The 23,531-nt window shown below is 28.5% G+C and overlaps 1 protein-coding gene and 1 long non-coding RNA gene across 3 annotated transcripts in view; one reads left to right on the forward strand and one right to left on the reverse strand.

Moving 5' to 3' along the window:
- Positions 1-1,072: 1,072 nt before the first annotated feature.
- On the reverse strand, positions 1,073-8,330 carry LOC136079812 (uncharacterized). 2 transcript variants are annotated; one of them, XR_010638242.1, is made up of 3 exons: positions 8,087-8,330; positions 1,597-4,844; positions 1,073-1,255 (listed from the first exon to the last, which is right to left on the reverse strand). It is a non-coding gene; the product is annotated as an uncharacterized LOC136079812 (long non-coding RNA). The 2 variants fall into 2 exon arrangements; XR_010638241.1 differs by lacking the exon at positions 8,087-8,330 and having other exon boundaries at positions 1,597-5,482.
- Positions 8,331-22,255: 13,925 nt separating this feature from the next.
- The window catches only part of LOC101235453 (uncharacterized), a 37,755-nt gene continuing 36,479 nt past the window's right edge, over positions 22,256-23,531 (forward strand). Inside the window, exon 1 of the mRNA XM_065796374.1 lies at positions 22,256-22,415. Coding sequence (XP_065652446.1) covers positions 22,328-22,415 — 88 coding nt within the window. The 5' untranslated portion in view covers positions 22,256-22,327. The remainder of the gene's footprint in view (positions 22,416-23,531) is intronic.

Genomic DNA, 23,531 nt, shown 5'->3' on the forward strand with positions numbered 1-23,531 from the left:
AAAAGGAAGGATTTGCTCGAAGTACAATATATGATAACCTAAAAAGACTTGAAACTGTTCAATCGTTTTCTGATAGAAAGCACACAATGGTCATCCGACATACTGGACTAAAGAAAAGAAAGCCGAATTAACGAGACTTGTCAACAATCGAAATGGGGTCAGTCAGAGAAAAGTAGGTATTAAATTCGGTGAAATTCAATCGACAATTGGTTGTCAGTTAAAAAAAATGAATATTAAATATATAAAACGTGAAAAGACTCCAAAATACACTATAGAACAACAAATAAAGGCAGAGAAAAGAAGTAGGAAACTAGTAAACCAACTCTATAACACAAAATCGCTTCTAGTCATCGATGACGAAAAATACTTTTGTTTTGCAGGGGACAACATGCCTGCAAATTCTGGATCCCAGTGAAAAAGCGCACATGGGATACGCGTGGGTTTTTACCATATGTAACCCATGTGGGGATTATTATTTTGTCCCATGTGGGTTTCATATGGTAAATCCCACATGGGTTTTATGTGGTAAATCCTACATGGGATATAGGTGGAAAATACTACATGTTATAGATGTGGGTTTCATATGGTAAATCCCACATGGATCCCATATGGTAAATCCCATATGGGATACGCGTGGGTTTCTACCATATGTAACCCATATGGGGATTATTATTTTGTCCCATGTGGGTTTCATATGGTAAATCCCACATGGGTTTTATGTGGTAAATCCTACATGGGATATAGGTGGAAAATACTACATGTTATAGATCTTAAATGCCACATATTTTAATCCAAATGGTATAAAAGTAGTCAATACTAGACAAATGAAAGTCCGAATGCTTTTATGATAATTTTTAAAATTCTTTTAATTTAAAAATTACTTAAATAGTAATTTAAAATTAATCATCAAAGCTTTCAGAGAGGCTTAATTTAATCTGGTATTTGCTACTTTATCCCATTTGGTATTCAAAATGTGTAGCATTTTTGACCTTTTACATGTGATGTTTTCCACCTATAACCTGTGGGATTTACCTTCAACTATTATGACGAAATTTTATAAAATTAAAAAACGTGTTGCAAAATGAATTTATTTTAAAATAAATGCTATTAATCAATACATCCAAAATGAATATTAAAAATATTATTTTTTCTTTTGCGATTTACGCGCCGTTTGTTGTCAATTGAATTAATTAAATCGCTTCGGCTTGCATAAAACCAAGGTTTTTAGTATCTTCTAACTTTCTTCAAACATTTTCTAAAAAAAATAAATAAATACAAATATATATAAATATATATATATATATATATATAAATATATATATATATATATATATATATATATATATAGAGAGAGAGAGAGAGAGAGAGAGAGAGAGAGAGAGAGAGAGAGAGAGAGAGAGAGAGAGAGAGAGAGAGAGAGAGAGAGAGAGAGAGAGAGAGAGAGAGAGAGAGAGAGAGAGAGAGAGAGAGAGAGAGAGAGAGAGAGCAATTTTAATAAGGAACCTTATTAGTCGAGCAATATTAATTATTAACCAGGTTGAAGTCATTAATGACTACAATATTTCACAAATAATTATTTCCTAATTTATTACTTACAATGACTAACGTATTATGGGTAATTGAACACATATTATGCGTAATGAGCTTGAACCCATGAGGAGAATCCTGAAAAAAAGTGATCAATTAGGATAAGTAGTTAAACAAAAAAACAAAAACAAAAATGTAAAAACCTACTTTTTCAATGATGTAGACGTTGGATGCAAAAGTATCTTTACTTTTTCGTCACACACACGGCCTTCTATGATAACAGGCCTTGACATCGCGCAAAATGCCGTAAAAACTGAAGGCCGATTAAACTTTCACTTTTACTTATATCGATATATTTTTATATTAGGTAGGGTGTAATGGCAGTCTATGTTTTCTAATAATAATTTCTAGTAAAGACGGAAATATAAAAAGAAAACCAAAAAATTGTTAAAAGATAATCATATTTTTCGTATTTCAAATTTCATTAAGAATATTTATGTAATATTAAATAGTATCAATAACAAGCAGAACTATAACAAAGTATATATCTATATATTAGAAAGATAACTGTATTTTCAGTTTTTTTTGCTAAAAATGGTAACAATAAAAATCACCAACAATAAAAAACACCAACAAAAGTTGATTCAAGCAAAAAAAAAGTTTTATCAATATATCTCAACAGGGTAAATATTTAAAAATCCAAACATATTGAGAGACATATAGGCTAATGAGAAAATAAAAAACATAACAAGTAAATAGCATAATAAATTACAAAACTAATTTTCACATAAATTATGATAGCTTTAGTATTTTGGGAGTGGTAATTAGTGAGTAATTCTTTAGCAGAATATTAGAATATACATCCATATTTATAATAATAATAATTGGTAGAATCATCATAAATTTTTATTTCGCTTTTTTGCACAAAGCCAGCTATGTAAACTATAGCCACTAATGTAGATTTATTAAATGAGCTTTCAAGATCATGTATATTATCCAGAAGTTCTTTTTCATCAGTAGAAATATCTCTAAAACATGTCACAAGTATGACCATCGATACCATCAACAGGAATGTCAAGTTGTAATATCAATTTAGTATGTCGAATATTAATTTTTTAAATTACAGATTTAGCGTTTATAAAGTAAGTACCTCCAGATCCCTGTCAAAGCTTAGAAAAAGCTTAGAAAAAGCTTTTTCAAGTGGATCTGTTGAAAACCAACCTATTAAGACATACTTTGCTCCATTACTCAACAAAGTTTCTACGAGATCAATAAAGTCATAACATGAATGCGCTATTGCATTGCTAGTATCTAGCGTAAGCTGTTTTCATAAAATTTGTAGGTTCAGCAATATCTGAACCTACAAATTTTATGAAAACAGCTTACGCTAGATACTAGCAATGCAATATCAGCAGTAGTAGGTTTCATAAAATTTGACAGTTCAGCAATATCTCGTAGCAGTTGTAACTGTTGATAACCAACTGAGTTGATTTCTCCGCATAATTCATTTCTAAACCGAATGCCAGCACCAGGTGCTTTGACATTAACAACATTCGAAAAAAAGTTATTTTTTCAATAAATACAGCAGTACCTTCAAATGCTTTATTTTCAATCTCTGGATGCGTTCTTAATGCAGCTACTGTTTCTTCGCAAAAAACAGACAAACAAAACTTTTCAGATTGTCTCTCTATTGGTTTTGGATAAACTGATTTAGCTGTAAGTTTAGAGAGTTTAAAAAGACTATTGCACTCAGTTTTATATAAAGTTTCTAAATCACTCCACTTAGCCAAAGCCAGTTATTTATTGTTCAGAAATTGAAGTTCGTCAGTCTTTTCTGTCAACCAATTGTTTTGTATAGATTTTAAGAGATGCACATAATCATACAATAAATATATACCTGATGTTGTTAACCATGGTTTACTATCAACTGTTTTAAACATTCCAAAATATCTTTGATTTACACGATTACCATCAGTAATTATTACCAGTGTCTAACTATTTTCAATATTATTTATCGTATCAACAATTTGTTGACATTGAGCAAACTGAAATTCAGAGGAACAATTTGCAACAGGTTGAGCTCTACATATAAATTATGGACCTCCAAAAAGACATTTAATCATAAATGATAAAATTGTTTTAGCTAACTTTTCAGGGTATTTTACTGCTTGACAAACAAAGCACCTCTTTGGTTAAGTAATGAAGCTTTGACATACATCTCATCAATTAGTATTATAGAAGTTCTTTTCAATGGATTTAAATTCATAAAAATACTATTTATGAAACTTAGGTCCTCCATTGAGCTTATTTTTGAAGTCAATCGTGTTAAAGTCCTTATACTTGGCAACTTGTAGTCAATACACAAACAATCATATAAACTTCGTCGCATAGCAAAATACTCATATGCTCTACATATAATATCTGAAGTATATAAAAATTCACCAACATTCACTTTTCTCATAGCATTAAGGTGTTCGAATAAATAATGGAACACCAAGTTTGTACATTTTTGATTGTATGTGTAAACTTTTTTTATTAAGCTGGAAAACAATAACATCGTTATTATCACTTAACAAAGATTGAATATCAACAAATATAAGTTCATCCTCTTTTGGAAAATCATTTAACTCATCTGGTAAAATGCTTCGAAAACCGCTTGAAGTTACAGTTTTTCTAACTTTACTTGCTGGTGTGGTTAAACAACTAGGCGGAATATTTTTAAAAACAGATGGTGGGTTTAAAGGTCGTTGCTTACCATACTTGCTTTCAAAAGGTGCTTCATTTGGCCAATGAAGTTGACATACTGCTGTATAGTCTGTAACAATAAAACCAGTTCTTGGAATAGCTTCACTACATCTTTTTCTCTCCTCTAGATTCTTCGGGAACTTATAAATTGATATTTTTGTTGTAGTTGAGTATTGATATTTTTGTTGTAGTTGTAATTGATATTGTAGTTGTATAAATTGATATTTTTGTTGTAGTTGAGATAGTTCGACTTGCAAAGAGATACACAGCATTTTAAAGGCATTTTAATTATTAAAAAAACTTACCGTTAGTTTGACAATATTATTACCTTACAATGTAACGCCTTGAACCTTACAACGTTATCGTCTTGAAGTTGCGCTATCTAATTTATAAACCAATCAAATTTTAAAGATTTATTAAAAAAGCGTGAACACAAACTTTTGTCTAATGATAAAAGATGAAAATGTAAACACAGTATTAGGAATTGGCCTTCAGTTTAACAACTTTGTTGCGCGATGTCAAGGCCTGTTATTATAGAAGAAGGTGGTCACACATAATACAATATTCTGAAACTAATAAACAAACATCTAAATTTCTATAAGTAAATTTATTCTTTGATCATTGCCTTCATATCCTATCTTATTTTCATATCATAATCTATTATGGTATTATTTATATAACATATCACAACAATATTATTAAACTTGTGATGTTCAAATATCATATGAACATTCTCTAACATGTTCATATGATATTTGAATATAGTTCTTGAGAATATTATCTGCAAACAATTGACTGATGCAAGTTCAAATGTTGTCAAAAACCAAGCATGCATGCATGGGACACTGCAGTGTCCCACAAAGAAATGCTGGTTTGAAAGTCAAATTTTCTTTATTAAAAAAAATATTAAAATAGGGGGGAGATAGGGAGGTTTCTGTAACTTTTTTTAGGCTCCAAAACTTTTAACTTTATATATAATAAGGTTCATAAAACTTAAGGGACTTACGAACTACATTGAGGAACAAAAACAGGATATTTACAGAAACTTTTCAATTTTTAATCTGGAGTACCACAGTGTAATTGGGAAAAAAGTCTCTGGGCCCAGTATTCAAAGTAATATGATCTAAAGTAATATATAAATTAAATAAAATGCTTTAAAATGCATGCAGTTATACATATAACTCCTGATAGTTAACTATATGTATAACTAGTTATACATAAAATTCATTATACAAACTTATTTTTTAAGTTTATGCTTGAACAAATTAGTACCAATTAATTCAAATTCAAGATTTAGTTCAAGTTCTTATTTGTTCATTGTTTTTCACTATTTTATATTTATTTGTTCAAATTTGTTAACTAGTACTAATTCTAACTACAGTAAGAATATTTATCATTGTTGAACGTGATTTTATTAGTAACTTAATTTTACTTTCAACATATTTTGACAACACCCTTTACATTTTAAATGATGACGGCTTTACTTTTCTATTGATGTTAAATTTATTACATTTCAATAACTCAGATTGAATTTTAACTGAATTATTGTAAGCTTTGTAAGGGTTTGTTGTATATAAAAAGGTGTTGTAAATAAAGTAAAAATAATATATATATATATATATATATATATATATATATATATATATATATATATATATATATATATACATATATATATATATATATATATACATATATATATATATATATGTATATATATATATATATATATATATATATATATATATATATATATATATATATATATATATATATATATATATATATATATATATAGAATTTAGGCTATGGGATCATCTATAAATGATGCAGTAGATAGAGGGGCAGTGTGAGTTTAACAATAATTGACAATGGGGAGGGGATGTTGAGACCAAAATAATGTCAATTAAAAACATATTTTATTTAAAAAAAAAGTAAAACAATTTATGCTAGCTATGAGCAGGTTTTAGAGGTATTTACACCAACAATGTGGTCTAAAAACTTCTTGCTTTTGTTGCTTGAAACAGTAGAGGATCATAGGAAAAACAATTTAAATTCAGAAATTAGCTTGCTTATCTGAAAGAACAATTTATGTTGTTTTTTTATTACTTTTAGTACTGTTGAGAATAAAACTATAATTGAACAAGAAAAAAATTGGTGGTATATGCATTTTTTATATTATATTAACAATTCAGATATACCATCATAACATGATAACAAAAACTGACATCATTTTCAATAGTAATGGCAAAAAATTGACTGAGTTTGATTAAGGGCGAAGGTGTTCAATAAACGGGTCATCATCTGACATCATTATGCATAGATGACCCTATGATTTAGGTAAAATAAGTAATCTATTTGCCATATTTCTCTTTAGAAAGTGTAAGAAAAAAGCATTGTTATGCTGAGAACCTACCTATTGAGCAAGCTTTGACCACCTATTTTATAAATTTGAGAGACAGAAGTGGAAGTGCGAATCGCAAAAGAACAAATAACAATGCTCTAAATTGATTTTAACTTTGTAGACTAACATTAATATAGTATTTAGAAATAATAAATGAAGTTTAGATGATTTTTATAATTTGTATTTATTTCCATTAATTATCAGTTGTCAGTCTCTATTTTATAAAATGAATTAAAAAACTATTTATTTATAGTATAATAATAATACATAAATACTAGTTTCCTAATGCTATTATCATCACAATGTTAATGGTATTCGTTTTAAAGTGAAATTTTGTATCAATTTTATTGTTTTAATGTTATATATATATGTATATATATATATATATATATATATATATATATATATATATATATATATATATATATATATATATATATATATATTATTTTTACTTTATTTACAACACCATTTGATATACAACAAACCCCTACAAAGCTTACAGTTAAGATTCAATTCAGTTAAGATTTAATCTGAGTTATTGAAACGTAATAAATTTAACATCATTAGAAAAGTAAAGCTGTCATCATTTAAAATATAAAGGGTGTTGTCAAAATATGTTGAAAATAAAATTAAGTTACTAATAAAATCACGTTCAACAATGATAAACATTCTTACTGTAGTAAAAAATAGTATTAACTGCTAAATTTGAACAAATAAATATAAAATTAACAAAAACAATGAATAAATAAGAACTTTAACTTGAACTTTAACTAAATCTTGAATTTGAACTGATTGGTACTAATTTGTTTAAGCATAACCTTAAAAAATAAGTTTTTATAACAAATTATATGTATAACTAGTTATACATATAGTTAACTATCAGGAGTTATATGTATAACTATATGCATTTTAAAGCATATTATTTTATTTAAACATTACTTTAGATCATATTACTTTGAAAACTGGACCCAGAGGCTTTATTCCCAATAACACTGGTACTCCAAATTAAAAATTGAAAAGTTTCTGTAAATATCCTGTTTTTGTTCCTCAATGTAGTTCGTAAGTCCCTTAAGTCTTAAGGACCTTATTATATCTAAAGTTAAAAGTTTTGGAGCATAAAAAAAGTTACAGAAACCCATCTCCATCCTATTTTTTTCTTTTTTCTTTAAAAAAAATTGGGAATTCTTTGACTTTCAAACCTGCATTTCTTTGAGGGACACTGCAGTGTCCCATGCATGCAAGATTGGTTTTTGACAACATTTTAACTTGCATCAGTTAATTGTTTGCAAATAATTTACTCAAAATCTAAATTCAAATAACTATTGTATTATCCTAATAATACGTCTATTTGCACAAATCTTAATCTTACTTCTATAAAGAAAGATAAAAATTTTTGGTGGTACTTACATACTTGCTTGCCATTCTCTATATTAATATAAAATATTTTCACACAATATAAACGTAACGCAATGCAATGTCGATTTAAAAATTTTTAGTTTTTTTTTAAAAGTTTTTTTTTTTTAGTTTCCAGCTTTCAAATTAATTCCCATGCAAATCCCACATGAAACCCACGTGGGATTTCCCATGTGTGTAAATACCATATGGTTCCCACATGTAACCCATGTGGGATTACCCACATGGGATTAAGGAGACAAATTTCCATACGGATACCACATGGGAAAAACCGTCCCACGTAAATCCCATCAATCCCACACGGAACCCACGCGTAACCCATGCGGGACGCGGTTTTTTTTTCACTGGGATACTACACAAACAACAAAAAGATATGCCCAGAAAGTGTTCGTTTTATAGGAAAAGAGAAATTTCCAAAAAAATAATTAATGTGGATAGCGATATCTGACCGTGGTATGTCTGAGCCATTGTTTCGCACTTCCAAGGCTGTAGCGATCAATTCATCAATCTATATTAATAAATGTTTAGAAAAACGACTTCTTTCATTTATTCAAAAGTATCATGGAGACTTTAACTATTTATTTTGGCCAGATTTAGCAAGTTTTCATTATTCTAAAGATTCTCTAAATTGGATGGACCAATATGTCTATTACGTTGATAAAGAATCCAATCCCCCAAATGTGCCTCAAGCACGACTAATTGAAAATTTTTTGGGGACATTTGGCACAGAAGGTTTACGAGGGAGATTGGCAAGCTTTAACAGAGCAAGTTTTGATTGATCGCATTAAACTAAAACTATAAAAAATTGATTTAAACTTTTTACAGTCGCATATGAAAGGCGTCAGAGCAAAATTGAGATCAATTGCAGATGGTGGTGTTTTTCCATACAAAAAGTCATATATTTTTATTAAAAGATAAATGCTTTATTTAAAGAAAATATAATAGTAGTTTATTTTTTTATTTATAAATAAGTTATTGACGTTTTTATATTGTCTGATAACTTCCGCATCACCCGTTATTTGCTCATTTTATATTATAAAAATTATTATTTTTCTCTTATATGAAATCTAATAGGCAATTCTTCTCCTCGTAAGTTCAAAGGATTTTCATCTTGATCTAGCAATTTAGTATCCATTTTTGAAACTGTTTTTAGTGTTACTGGTAAGTCAATTAAGTTTAACGGCTCTTGAACAATTATTAATCCAGGACTTACTGTTAGGAAAAATGAATATATAACGTTTTCAGTTCCTCCATTTATATATGATGATTCTTTTATATCACTTGCAACACGTATACTATTAACACTTAATATGTTTACTATATTAGTTGATTCATGGTATTCTGATGAATATACTCCATTGTTAAAGCCAAAAACAGTTCTAACCGAATTTGAAGTTGTAAAATCAACTTTATAACCAGATGCAATGTTTAAAACTGATCTTAATGTATTATTATTTCCTTCAAGTTTAATATCTGCAATTCCTGCGCTAATATGGTCGTTTTCTGGCATAATCAATTGAATATATCCATTTATATCAGTAATCTCATAACATCTTTCTGGTATGTTTATGCCATGCCAAGTTGCGCCATTATCTGTGCTCTAACTAAAATTGTTGTTTGAAGAATCAATATTAGGAAACCTGTAATATGTCTCTAAACTAACTAGAGCCATTTTATATTCTTTATCTTGTCTAAGTTGAATAATAGGAGCAAACTTAGTTTTTATGTTATTGCTATTTCCACTTGATAATATATAAAAAGATATTTTGTTTTTATATAAATAAATTTTAAAATTCACAAGTTGGTATATAAAAATTATCTAATCCACTTCTATATTTTCGATAATATTTTTTAGAAGATAGATCTATAATAACAAATCCATGAGGTTCTGACCAGGCATCCCACAAAATCTTATAAACTCGTCTTTTTTCTTATAACTTGAAACATGATCTTTATAAATATGATTTAAGTTCTTTGAATCTTGTGGAAATAAGCAAATAAAATTTGTATTTTCTCTTATAGTTTGTCTAGGTAACATAAAATAATTTTGTGCGAGATAGAAACAATCTACATTACTATGCCTTCCTCTTATATAATATTTTTCACACTTATTTTGCTTTGTTAATTGTAAATCACATCAGATATCATCAAATTATTCTTATCTATATCAAGATTTTTAGGATCTGGTACATCCTCAGCTGTTTCAAAAAACTTGCACTCCATATCTGTTTTCTCAATTAAATTTTTTGGAGTGTCTTCAATCATAAACTCAGGGTTCGCATTTAATTTTTCTATTTTGTCTTGTAACTTAAATAGTTCAAGAATAACTTCTTTTTGTAATTTTTTTTCTAAAGATTGTTTTAATACTTTGGATTCTGGGTAAAAAAGATATTTTCCAAAAACTTGTAAATTATTATAGTCTAACCAACCAGGTCTTAAAAGTAAATTCAATAATAAAGTAGTTTTTCCGCAACCTGACTTTCCAACCATAATTCCTCTTTTAATTTTAGGTAACAACTTATCATTATTTCTCTTATTGTTATTTACATTCCATGATAAATCTATAATATCCATTTTTTTTTAATTACTCTATATAAAAAGAAAATGTATTTTGTTTAATGCAAAAACAAAACAAATACACTAAACTTACAAAATGTTGTAAGTAAAAACAAAAAAAATATGCTACGTGGGACTTGCGCTAATTGTGGAAAAACAAAAACTAAATTCGTATCAGCAAAAACTGGAGGTAATTTTGTTAGTTCAATTAATTCAGCAACAAGTAAAATAAAACTACCATGGTCAAATTTCTCAGGTAAAATGTATTTACCTGGTATGAACTTTGCAGGTCCTGGTACTAATTTAGATGAACGATTAACTTCTACTGCATATAAAGAATGAAGAAAACCTGTAGATAGAGTTGATAATGCAGCTTACCATCATGATCTTGTGTATAAATACTTTCAAGAAACTGCAAGTAGAAATCAAGCTGATAAAATTATGCTCGAAGAAATGGATGCTATAAAAAATCCAACAATACGTGAAAGAATTGAACGAGGTATTATAAAACCTATTATACAAACTAAAGCAAAGTTTGGGTTGGGAGTTGGGTGTTCAAAAAAACTACCAACGAGCTGTAAAAAAGACCAAGATAAAGAATTAAAATGGACTGACAAATTTGCAAACAAACTTCATAGACTAGTTGTAAAACATTTCAGAAAAAGAAAAGTTATTGTAAATGGAATCGATGAAATATGGGCTGTTGATTTAGTTAACATGCAAACTTTTTCCAAATTTAATGACGGTATAAAATACTTATTAATGGTGATAGATATTTTTTCAAAGTATGAATGGATTGTTTCATCGAAGAGTAAAACTGGAGTTGACATTGCTGATGCATTAAATAAAATCTTTAAAGAAAGAAGATGTCATAAAATATGGGTTGATAAAAGGTTTAGAATTTTATAATAAGCATATTAAAGCGCTGGGCGTTCAGTTATATTCAACTGAAAATGAAGAAAAAAGTTGTGCAGTTGAACTTTGGAATAGAACAATGAAGGAGAAAATGTTTAAGTACTTTTCAGCTAATTCTACTAGAAATATATCAACGTTTTAGATGAAATGGTAAATAAATACAACACAAGGCATTCTTCAATTAAAATGACACCAGTATATTATTTGGTTGAATCTAAATGGAAAGGTACAATCAGAGCCCGTTAAACCAAAGTTTTCAATTAGTGATAGAGTTAGGATAACTAAAAAGAAGGTAACGTTTGAAAAAGGATACACACCGAGATGGACTGAGGAGGTTTTTACTGTGTCACAGATTCAGTTCACAGATCCGCCGACGTATAAAATAACTGACAATAATGCTGAAGAAATACAAGGTACTTTTTATGAAAAAGAACTACAAAAAACTAATCAAAAAATATTTAGGATTGAAAAAGTTGTTCGTAAACTCAAAAAACAAATCATTAGTAAAGTGGTATGGGTACTCTGATACGTTCAACTCATAGGTTGAAAATAAAGAATTAATAAATCTGTAAATTAAAGTCAATCCGATTCTATGCCTAGTGTTGCTAATGGAAGAAGATTAGTAGTTACATTAAACTCTGGGGATGAACAAATAAGACAATCTAGAAGTTTATATGTTTTAAAAGACAATCTGGAAGTTTATATGTTTTAAAAGACAATCTGGAAGTTTATATGTTTTAAAAGACAATCTGGAAGTTTATATGTTTTAAAAGACAATCTGGAAGTTTATATGTTTTAAAAGACAATCTGGAAGTTTATATGTTTTAAAAGACAATCTGGAAGTTTATATGTTTTAAAAGACAATCTGGAAGTTTATATGTTTTTTCAATTTCCCCTACATGATATTTTGCTTTTAAAAGTTTTTTTCAAAAAAGGTAGCCATTCCTTAGCTCCCCAGCTCACAGTGGGCCAGAATTCACTTTTACTGGAAAAAATTCATAACTAGTTTAATATTAAAGCTATATTGACTAAAATTAAGATGAGTAATAATATTATGTATGCGCTTCTTATGAAAGTGTTATTTTTTTAATTCGTTGCTATGGATCTATAATTTTAGGTAGCGAAAACATAGTGTTTTTTTTCAGATATTTTTACTAAGTGCTAAGTTCACCAAATTTTAGATAAGAACCAATATTAGGTCACGCTTTTTAAAAAAGCAAATATATTTTTTATTTAGTTGCTATGGATACCTAATTTTGTTTCGCAACAGCTAAATTTTATTAGTTGCATATGTTTTATTGTATTATGTATTATATGTATTATGTATTATATGTTTTATTTGTGCTATGTAAACTATTTAGCACGTGTTTCATTATGAAATCCTCGCTTTGATCCTCGCTCATGGAAAGCAAAACTTTTTTAAGTTTAATTTAAAGTGAAAAAAGTTTTGCTTTTCACGAGCGAGGATCAAAGCAAGGATTTCATAATAATACACGTGCTAAATAGTTTACATAGTACAAATAAAACATATGCAACTAATAAAATTTAGCTATTTCGAAACAAAATTAGGTATCAATAGCAACTTAATAAAAAATATATTTGCTTTTTTAAAAAGCGTGACCACATTTTTGTGACCTCATAAGCGTTACCTCATATTAAACTTTAATATGATTAACTAGTGTTATTACACGTGCTATTACACGTTGCTAGATAAACTTGGTTTCTGTAAAAAAAATTATGCTCTAGCTTAGTTAATTAGTTTTTTTAATAAGCAGATTTTACAAGCGTCTACAGGATTTTTCAAATTTGTGTGGGTATTATTGTACCCATGCATTCACAATCACCAAAAATCTTTGACAATGCATGCTACAAGTAATACAAGCTTAGTAAGTGGTAGGTCTAAATATTTAAAAATACAAAACACTTATGTACACTATAACTCAGGCGAAATTACAAAATAAAAGAATGACTTTCTTTTAAGAGTTGCGCAATACCATCTGGAATATTTTCTTTTTTAGGGTGCTTAGGTGATCGTAAAGCACTGATTACTCGATCAGATAAGCACATAAAACGCCTTAAAAGGTCTTCGTTTATCTTCAAACGCGAACACTTACTTGAAAAAAATTCACAAAATTTTTAAAAGTCTTTATTTCGTGCTTCTTAGGCCACTTCACTCATCTTCCCAATTGGAAACACCATCTGATCAACAACCTGCCACTCATGTATCAATAATTTGTGCACGCTCTGTGGCATATAGTACCAGGGATAAAGTTGTATAAATAGCTGTGCTGCTTCTAAGCTATAGCCTTTTAATTTATCAGCATCAATCATAAAATCAGATGACAAAGTATACAGCATAACATATATCCTTTTAATTAAATGCACATCACCATTGATAATTGCTGCTGTTTGTTCATCATTTCTGAAGAAACGTCGGGCAGTATTGCCATTATTTGATAATCCAGAACCACCAGACCTAGGGATATCAATCAACAGCCCAACTTTATTTTTGAACCTAGATTGAATTAAATTTTTTTTAGCTTTAACTTTTTCTTTGTCATCTGACCTTGATGCCCATTTGATGCATCTGACCTTGATGCCCATTTCTTCACATCAGCTTTGTAACTGACTTTTAACAAACGCTTCATGCTACGAACCCATGCATTAAGTGTTGAAAAGCCATACTTCAATCTGGACGGAGTTAATGGCAAACTGCAAACGATATTAAGTTGGTTCATTCGACTTGGTGTTGAACCACAAACTGAGCAGCACTGACTTGAATTAGAAACTGTAGATAATGCAGTGGCTACTTTTCTATCTATCATAGTAACATCAACTATGTGAAGAACAGTTAAGTTTTCATAATTAGGCACAGCAGTTGTAGTCAAGTTTCCAATAGCATTTTTAAGAAATTGATACTCTGCATTTGTTATATCAGCTGTCTTTTTTACAAAACTATACCACACTATTCATCAGTACAATGTTGATGACGGATGTGGATTTCTCCAAAAAATCTTCTCCACTTGACCAGAGAACTCTGCCAATTCAAGTGGTACAAAGCAGGTAAGAAACAAACTTGCTTCTTAGACAAAGCTACTGTTTTCCAGCTCATCAGTAACTTGTGTATAAATGTTTTGCCCAGTTGACACATCAAAACCATCCTTTGAGCGCAGAATTAGCCTATCAAAAACAAACGAATTGATAACATCATGTTGTACTTCCAACAGCCGCACACACAATATGATTTACCAATGCTTGAAAGTTGATGCCTGCAGAGTATTATGTTGTGTCCATGATTCACGATTAAACAAACACCGCTCTTTTGCCACACGTACACCATTGTATGGTGGATATAAAATACTTTTTTTTTGCTTTTTAAATTGTCTCTTAAGCACTGATACAGAGATTTGTTCATCTCATTATCTAATAAAAGAGCCAACGCTTTTTCAGATGTATTATCAGAATGATCTAGTTCAGCATCTTTGTTATCAGCCAACTTTATTGGTATCTGAGCATCTTTTCTTCTACCTTCTTTCCACAGGTGTGTGCCACTAGCAAACAACATTTCACAAGAATTTGAAGCTGGCAAAGTTGCAATTTTTCTTTTCTTTGTTTTTGAAGATGAATCTTCAAATGGTAATGTAGGTCTGCTGAGTCGTTTATTTTTACTATCCCTCATTAATGTGGTATTAAAGTCATTTTCAAGCCAAGCTGAATTCTTCCTAATAAACTTTTCATCGGTTTGTTTACTTCGAGTCCATCTTTTACCGTAACCAGAAATAAATAAATAAAATTGACTCTCAAACTTTTTGCCTTGAAACTTCAAATCATGTTCTTTAATAAAGTTGTATACAAGTATACTGTCTTCTTTTCTATGTATTGACAGCCTGTTGAGCCTAATAAACTGGTCAGTTTTGTTTCTTGTGAAACTCATTAAGACTAAATAAAAACAGCAGTTCAACATCTAAAATGAGTAACCCCAACCAAATCAATTATAATAGATTATTAAATCCGTATGGTTTGACAAGCGCTAAATTGTTAAGAACAAAATTTGAATTACGATAAATATACAATTTATATATATATATAAATACATATATATATATACATATATATAGATATATATGTATAATTTTGTTCAGTACTACGCCTAGTATGAGTAAGATCGTATTACATGTTTTCCGCGTTTTTTAAAATTTTGTGCAAATAAAAATTTTTCAGCGCAATTACAGATTTTTTGTTAAGTAAGAGATGTTCAAATGTGAAAGAAAACCAAAGTGGCGCCTCGTGGCAGCCAGATTTATGAAATTATTAAAGAAAACGTATATATGCTTCAAAATATCTAAGTATAAAAGCAAGATGTAGCAATAAAAAAATATTTTGTCAAATAAAAGTATAAGCTATAGAATTAAATATAACATAATAAGCGTGTTTAAAGTTGCTGCAAATATATTAATTACTTACAAATTTTAGTCAAACAACTTTTAAAATCTAGGTAATATATAGAGTTATAATGTAATATTTTAAAAAGTACATCACTTTATGTAAATGTTATTTATTTTCATCGATTTTTTAAACAACATTTTTCTCTTTATAATTTTTTTTTTCAAATTCACATTCGCGTCTTCTTCAACCACATCATTAGTAAATTCATTAAAATTTTAAGTGTATATAAACGATTTTAAATTGTTTTATATTATCTACTAGCATGAGTTACCCGGCGTTGTCCGGGCCAATATTTAAACTGGCTTACCTGATATCTGTACACAAAAATGGGCCCAAAAAATGGTCCCCTCTGATCCCGGGGTCAGGGGGGCCCATTTTTGGGCCCCCTTGACCCCGGGGGTTGGGGTACGGGGTCAAAACCCAGCTAAGAACCTTCTCGAGGACTACCCCCATGCCAAATTTCATCGAGATTGGTCGGGCGGTTTGGATTTCTATACAGAACAAACAAACAAACACACACACACACATTGCCCTTTAAATATATAGAAGAGAAGACAAACAAACAAACACACACAAACACACATTGCCCTTTATATATATAGCTGGAGTTACCCGGCGTTGCCCGGGCCAATATTTAAACTGGCTTACCTGATATCTGTACACAAAAATGGGCCCAAAAATCGGCCTAAAAAATCGGCCCAAAAAATGGTCCCCTCTGACCCCGGGGTCAGGGGGGCCCATTTTTGGGCCCCCTTGACCCCGGGGATCGGGGTACGGGGTCAAAACCCAGCTAAGAACCTTCTCCCCCTCGAGGACTACCCCCATGCCAAATTTCATCGAGATCGGTCCGGCGGTTTGGATTTCTATAGAGAACAAACAAACAAACACACACACACACATTGCCTTTTATATATATAGAAGATATAATGGTTTGAGACCATTATGAAATTAAAACTCTGACTTTTTATACTTTTTATTACTTTTTCTCAATGATTTTCTATAAAAATTTTGAAATAAAATTTACAAAAACAAAGGGTCTAAATAAAAATTACTACTGTTGATAAATCTTTTTTTGAACTTTTTTTTTAGTTTAAATGTTTCGCCTACCGCTAATTAAACTCATCAAGAATTTTATGCTTAAAAACGTTTAGAAACGAAACAAAATAAAACTATGTTTAATTTATAGTATCCTAAAGTTAAATAAATTTTCCTAAATCTTATAAGAAATCTTATAAATCTTATAAGAAATCTTACAAATCTTATAAGAAATCTTATAAATCTTATAAGAAATCTTATAAATCTTATAAGAAATCTTATAAATCTTATAAGAAATCTTATAAATCATATAAGAAATCTTATAAATCTTATAAGAAATCTTATAAATCTTATAAATCTTAAAAGAAATCTTATAAATCTTATAAGAAATCTTATAAATCTTATAAGAAATCTTATAAATCTTATAAGAAATCTTATAAGAAATCTTATAAGAAATCTTATAAGAAATCTTATAAGAAATCTTATAAGAAATCTTATAAGAAATCTTATAAGAAATCTTATAAGAAATCTTATAAGAAATCTTATAAGAAATCTTATAAGAAATCTTATAAATCTTATAAGAAATCTTATAAATCTTATAAGAAATCTTATAAATCTTATAGCATAATATATGGAAAAACAGTACCTAAAAGATATTTCTTGGGAATCAAAAACTTTAAAATTTACTGTTTGAAAGAGTTTTTGTAAACATTTGATTCTTGTAAATGTTTGCTAAGACTTGATTCAATGGATTTTTCTACCATGTTTTACCCGAATGCATTTAGCAATCTTGCTAATATCTCTTTCTGTAAATTGTTTGTGAATCTTCAGATTTTTTATATCATTGTATGCCCACACAAAATTAGCAAATTGGATACTACCTAGATCAAATTTATTTTATAGTTATAGTTATAAAGTTTTGAAAATTAGGATTCAGCTTCAAGTTATATTTAACTTGAGTTTAAAGGCTATGCTTTTAGAAATAATTAATGGTTTTCTACAAGTTACTGAGGTGATCTTATTTTGAGACGCAAATTTCTCTTGAAGGATATTGACTGTAGTTTTTTCATCAAGGTTCTTCATTGCAGTGGTTCTTGAAGTTAGTATTCTTAAATTTGATACTTGCATCTGGGTTGTACATTTGCGTCATCTTAAATTTGAAATCTCAACAAAACATTGATTGTAAATCTTTAAAGCAAATTTTTGGGATGCAAGTGTTTTTAATTATCGGCGTAAACAAATTGTTTACAATTATTTAAATAACTTTTCAACCATTATAAAATATTGCCATAATATTTATACAATAATGTTCAAATTTTTTAGCAAGAAAATTATGATCAATTGTATCTAACGCTTTCGCTAAATCAATAAATGATCCTAAAGTGAATTTAGAATTGTTAATTGAGTCTGGTATACTTCGTGTAACCTGAATAATAGCATGCTCTGTTGAATAATTTTTTTAAATCCATATTGTATGTTATATAATAATTTGTTTGTTAATAGGTGATTGTATACTATTGATGTACAAAATTCTTTCTAAAATTTTAGAAAAAACAAAGAGAATGGATATTGGGCGATAATGTTTTACATTAGTTTTTTCTCCTTCTTGAAATATAGGAATAATTTTTGCTATTTTTAAATCATCAGGAAAAACTCCCTGATTAATAGAGCATTTAAAAATTTGGAAAAGTATGTCTTTCAAAATCGACAAAACAGCTTATAATAATACTCCCACTGACATCATCAGGACCAATTGCATTATTTAACTTTAACAATTTAAAAGCGATTTCAAACTCTTCAAATCAAAAAAATTTAGATTTAACGAGATATTTAACTAACGAGTTTAGAGGGTTATATGTTGTCTTTATTAATTTTTTAGGGTTTGGAATTTTTTTAACTAGGTTTGGTTCTACAGTACCCAGAAAAATTTGCAAGAGGGAGAGCAAAAAATATTTTTCTGATAACTAACAATTATTATTTATTGCTACTAGCGTGCTGACGTTATTAGCAATAAAGATTGTGCAAGTATGTTGTTGATGTAGACTCCTTAAACAAAGGTTTGTCCAATGCAGTCCGCATTTGCCCACACTGAACTATAATCCAATCAATTGTCTAATTAATTTTATTCTCTACCTGCTACTTCAATTTTACTTTTCTAATAGCTTAAATTATCACCATTCAACATTGTATATGCCAGAGGTTCAATGCGAGCTCTGGCAACATTTAGGACATCGTAACAAAGGAGGCATAAAATTCTTTGCTAAAGGCTCTTTCGTGGTGCTCTGTGATAGGGTTGTTAGGTCTTTTTTGAGTATCTTAACAATCAGATTTTGAAAAATATAATCTGCAACATGTTAAAAAACCCTCCCTCCTTATTTGACACAATTGATATACTTGATTTACTGATTGGTCTTTTTATTATTTTTTTATGAAATGAAAATACTTTAACCTCAACTTTTTATGTTGGGGCATCTAAATCAAAAATTAAAAAAAAATCTAGTTTATATTATACCAATGGAAACAGACGTCCGTAAGACGTCTCTACGACTTATAAACGCCACAAGTCCTTACGACGTCCAACTAATGCTCTATGTCTTCTGGGATATACCTGTAAAAAGTATTTTTAAAAACAATTTGTTCTATAGTAATGATCGTTGAGCTCGTCTCTATGAAAACCTTCTTAAACTCTTGGTTCACGTAGAAAACTCTATTTTTTCCGCTTTTTATTTCTTTTCGGACAAACAGTTAATGTGAGAATAATTGTTATACTCAAACATAATAATTTTGCAGTTGCAAAATGTGAAACAACTTGTTAAGTTTAGCTTAAAATTTTTCCATTATACTTTTTTCCGAATAACCAAAGTATTCTATTTGTCCACTAATGTAATAATAATAATGCATGTTCATGAAGCATTATAAAGAATTGTTTCTTTTATATTTATTCTTCTTATTTTATAAAAGTAGACAATATAGATACCGTCTAAAAGAAATCTTGGCGTAAATTGCTCCGTATCTGTAATTTTTTTTATGTGCCTAAATACTCAAAAAGGTTTAATCCGCACGTTCCGCATTTTTTTATGCTCCAGGCGGTACCGACTGTTATGCCTCAAAATCGAATATTATCATTTCCACTCGTTTAGCGTAAGTTTTATTTTACTGAAGAGACTTTTTTTTTTCCATAACAATCCATAATATCGCTATTACTCTCTATTTTTTATTGTGTTAATGATATATCAAATTTACATTGGAAGGATGTAAACAAAAGTATGCGCTTATGAAATACATGTGATTGCAATGAAACACTGTAATTGCAACACATGTAGTTGAAGCTAATATAAAAAAGTTAAACAATTTTAAAACATATTTTTCGGTAGCTTAAATTTAAAATGTGTTTTTTCAAAAAAAAATTTTCATAAAAAAATTATTTAGTATGAAATGCCCTATTAGATTTGTATTCATATTGGGTTTAAAATCAAGGCGAAGAATTCTAAACGCGTTACCATTAAGTCAAACTTCTTTATCTATAAACAAACGGTAGAAGCTGAAGGTGCAACTCTAATATAGATTAAGTCTACTCAAAATAAGTTTTTTCTCTATTAAAACTTTTTTTCAATTACTTTTTTTTGTTTTGTTTTATCTCTTTTATATTTTTAATTTTTACATTATTTTATGAGGAGTTTATCGCATTTGGCAAAGCACGTATTTTAACAGAAACTCTTGAAGTACAAATATTTTCTAACCTTTAAAATGAAGAAAATATGAAACAAATATGTCAACTTATTTCGTTTTGAAGAGAAAAAATAAAGCAAAGGTAACTATTTGCAGCTTTATTATTTGCTAATAATATTCAATTAAGATTGATAAATAGTAACAATGAATAATAAATATTGCTCAGATCCAAATAGATAAGATATTTTTATATTTGTATATAGTATTTATTTCAAGATCATTCATCATAATTATTGAAGTTCACATAAACAAAACTACTGAAAATACTTTTTGATCATGAGATCTATGAATGATCTAAAAATATTAATGACCATGTAAAGAAGTTCTTACTGTCTAGTAAACAAACCTGACGAAATCTTTTATTTATTAGGAGTTGAAAACTTCTTATATAGGACATAATAAACATTTTGTTGGTAATTACATTAACAAAATATTGGCTATGATTCTTAACTACAAAATATCTATTCTTTATTAAGAAACAAAGGATATTTATAAATGTGTAGGTGAGAATACATGTACACACGTCTAGGTACAATATATATCAGTGGAGTAGCTGGAAAATAACATTAATAGACATAACAAGTTAACAAGACCCGCTGTATTTTACGCCGGTAAAAAGTTTTATAACATCGACCCCAGGTAGTAATTAAAACGCTCAAGTTTATGCCATAATGTTGCATAGGTTAAACTTGACCAATAATAAAAATTTTTTTGTTTATTTTTAATTAGTTATTTTTGGCGAACCTTTTGTACTTAAAAAATTGTTTTGACAAGATTTCTTAGAGATAAATTAGTATTATCTACCAATAAATAACATTTTGAAGTTAAACATTTTTTTAATTAAATCTCTTTTTAACCGCGGCCAATTTTTTTTTCATATATTTCTGAAAAAAAAGCATAATGCTTGCGCATAATGAATGTCCATTATAAAACTACTGCGAAGAATAATTTAAATTTTTGCAGCTTTGAAAGAACGCCAATTATATCACTTGATAAATATTTTTAGGTAACCTTTAAGCTAATGATTTTAAAATCAGTAACAGAATAGTCTATGTAAATACATTCAAAATGATTTTGAACATTTCTTAGAGATAAACCCATTCTGTTCTTTGAGTTTGAGCTTTGAGAAAAAAAAGGCAGTTTATTTTTTTGTCATCATGTTTTGACAAAAAAAAAAAAAAAAAATTGAAACCAAAATCTTATTATTAATAAATAAAATTTGTGTTGTGAAATCTAGTTTCAGCAAGCTTATTTGCTTAGTGTAACAAAGACTCGGAGTAACAAAAGCGCAGGCATAAGAATGTATGGTTCGGTATAACAAAGATTGATAAAACAAAAAAGAATTTTTTGCAATAAAATAGCACTTTGTTATTAATTTAGAAAAAAATATACTTTTTGTTAAAAAAAAAAAAAATTTCATGTTGCTTCAACATTTTTGTATAGTTTACTTATCGTCATAACGACGGCGAAACGCCTAAACAGTTAATTTTATTATTTTTTAAAAAAGATCAATTTTAAAACATATAAAGTTTAAGAGGATAGTAACTTTTTATCATGAAGATGATATTATTTTTATTCTATGTTTCATTCATTTCAAGTGTATCAGGCAATGAGGTGTCTCTCAGATTCAAAGGAAGGATCAGTAAGTTAGCTTAATTAAAGTCACAACTATTGCAAATTGTTTCAAAAAATAATACTCACTTCTTAGATGTAATCTTTGTAGAGTTTATTGCTATTGTTAAAGCAAGAAAGTTTATATAACTAAAATTATATTATAACTAAAATTAATTTATTTTCTTAAACTAAACAATCAAAAACATATTTAAAAATTATTGCAAATTAATAGAAATACTTTAGCTATAAATAAAATAAACTTTATTGAATTGCAATTAATTTTAACTTAAAATAACAATTTTTAGTTATAAAATCATTTATTATTGGGATCTGCAATCCTTGAAAGATAAAATAACTCGTTTTCACGTTGGTTACTTAAATCCCGTTTAGAAAAACAATTTGTACTGCTCCAACTTTGGTACTACTTATAATTTTAGTACTGCTACTGCTTTATTACTCCATCTAGTTTTGATTCTTTTAGTACTTTGTTACTACATGTAGTTTGGTATTATTTTTAAAAATTGTTTCTTTTAAGATAAACTAGACAAAACTTGTATTTAGTAATTTGTCGGTACTTTTTCGGGATTTGCCCTTTCCAACCTACACCCCCCCCCCCTCATTTTATTTCTAGAATAGCCTCTGCATAAAATTTGGTTACATTTTTTTCATCCCACATATTTTCTATCGACATATTTTGTCATAGTTTTATGTTTGAATTATTTTTTACTGGCATAAAATATGCCTGATATATTTTCTACCGACATATTTTACCAAAATTTTATGTCTGAATTATTTTCTGCTGACATAAAATATGTAAAACATGTTTTCTGTAAGCATATTTTGACATAATTTTATGTCTGAATTATAGAAAATACGCGGGGCATATTTTACGTCAGCAGAAAATAATTCAGACATAAAATTATGTCTGAATTATTTTAAATAATATGAAATGAAATTATAACATATTTGACAGATAACAACCCTGCGTTTGACAGATAACAACCCTGCGTTTGACAGATAACAACCCTGCGTTTGACAGATAAAAACCCTGCGTTATAATCTGGGCTCAAAAACTAGTTGCAGCTATTCTGTGATGAAAAGCGAAAAACAAAATTAATTAAAAATTTGTTTTTGAATATTTTTT

Source organism: Hydra vulgaris, chromosome 04 (assembly GCF_038396675.1).
Source record: "Hydra vulgaris chromosome 04, alternate assembly HydraT2T_AEP".
Classification (NCBI taxonomy): Eukaryota; Metazoa; Cnidaria; class Hydrozoa; order Anthoathecata; family Hydridae; genus Hydra; species Hydra vulgaris.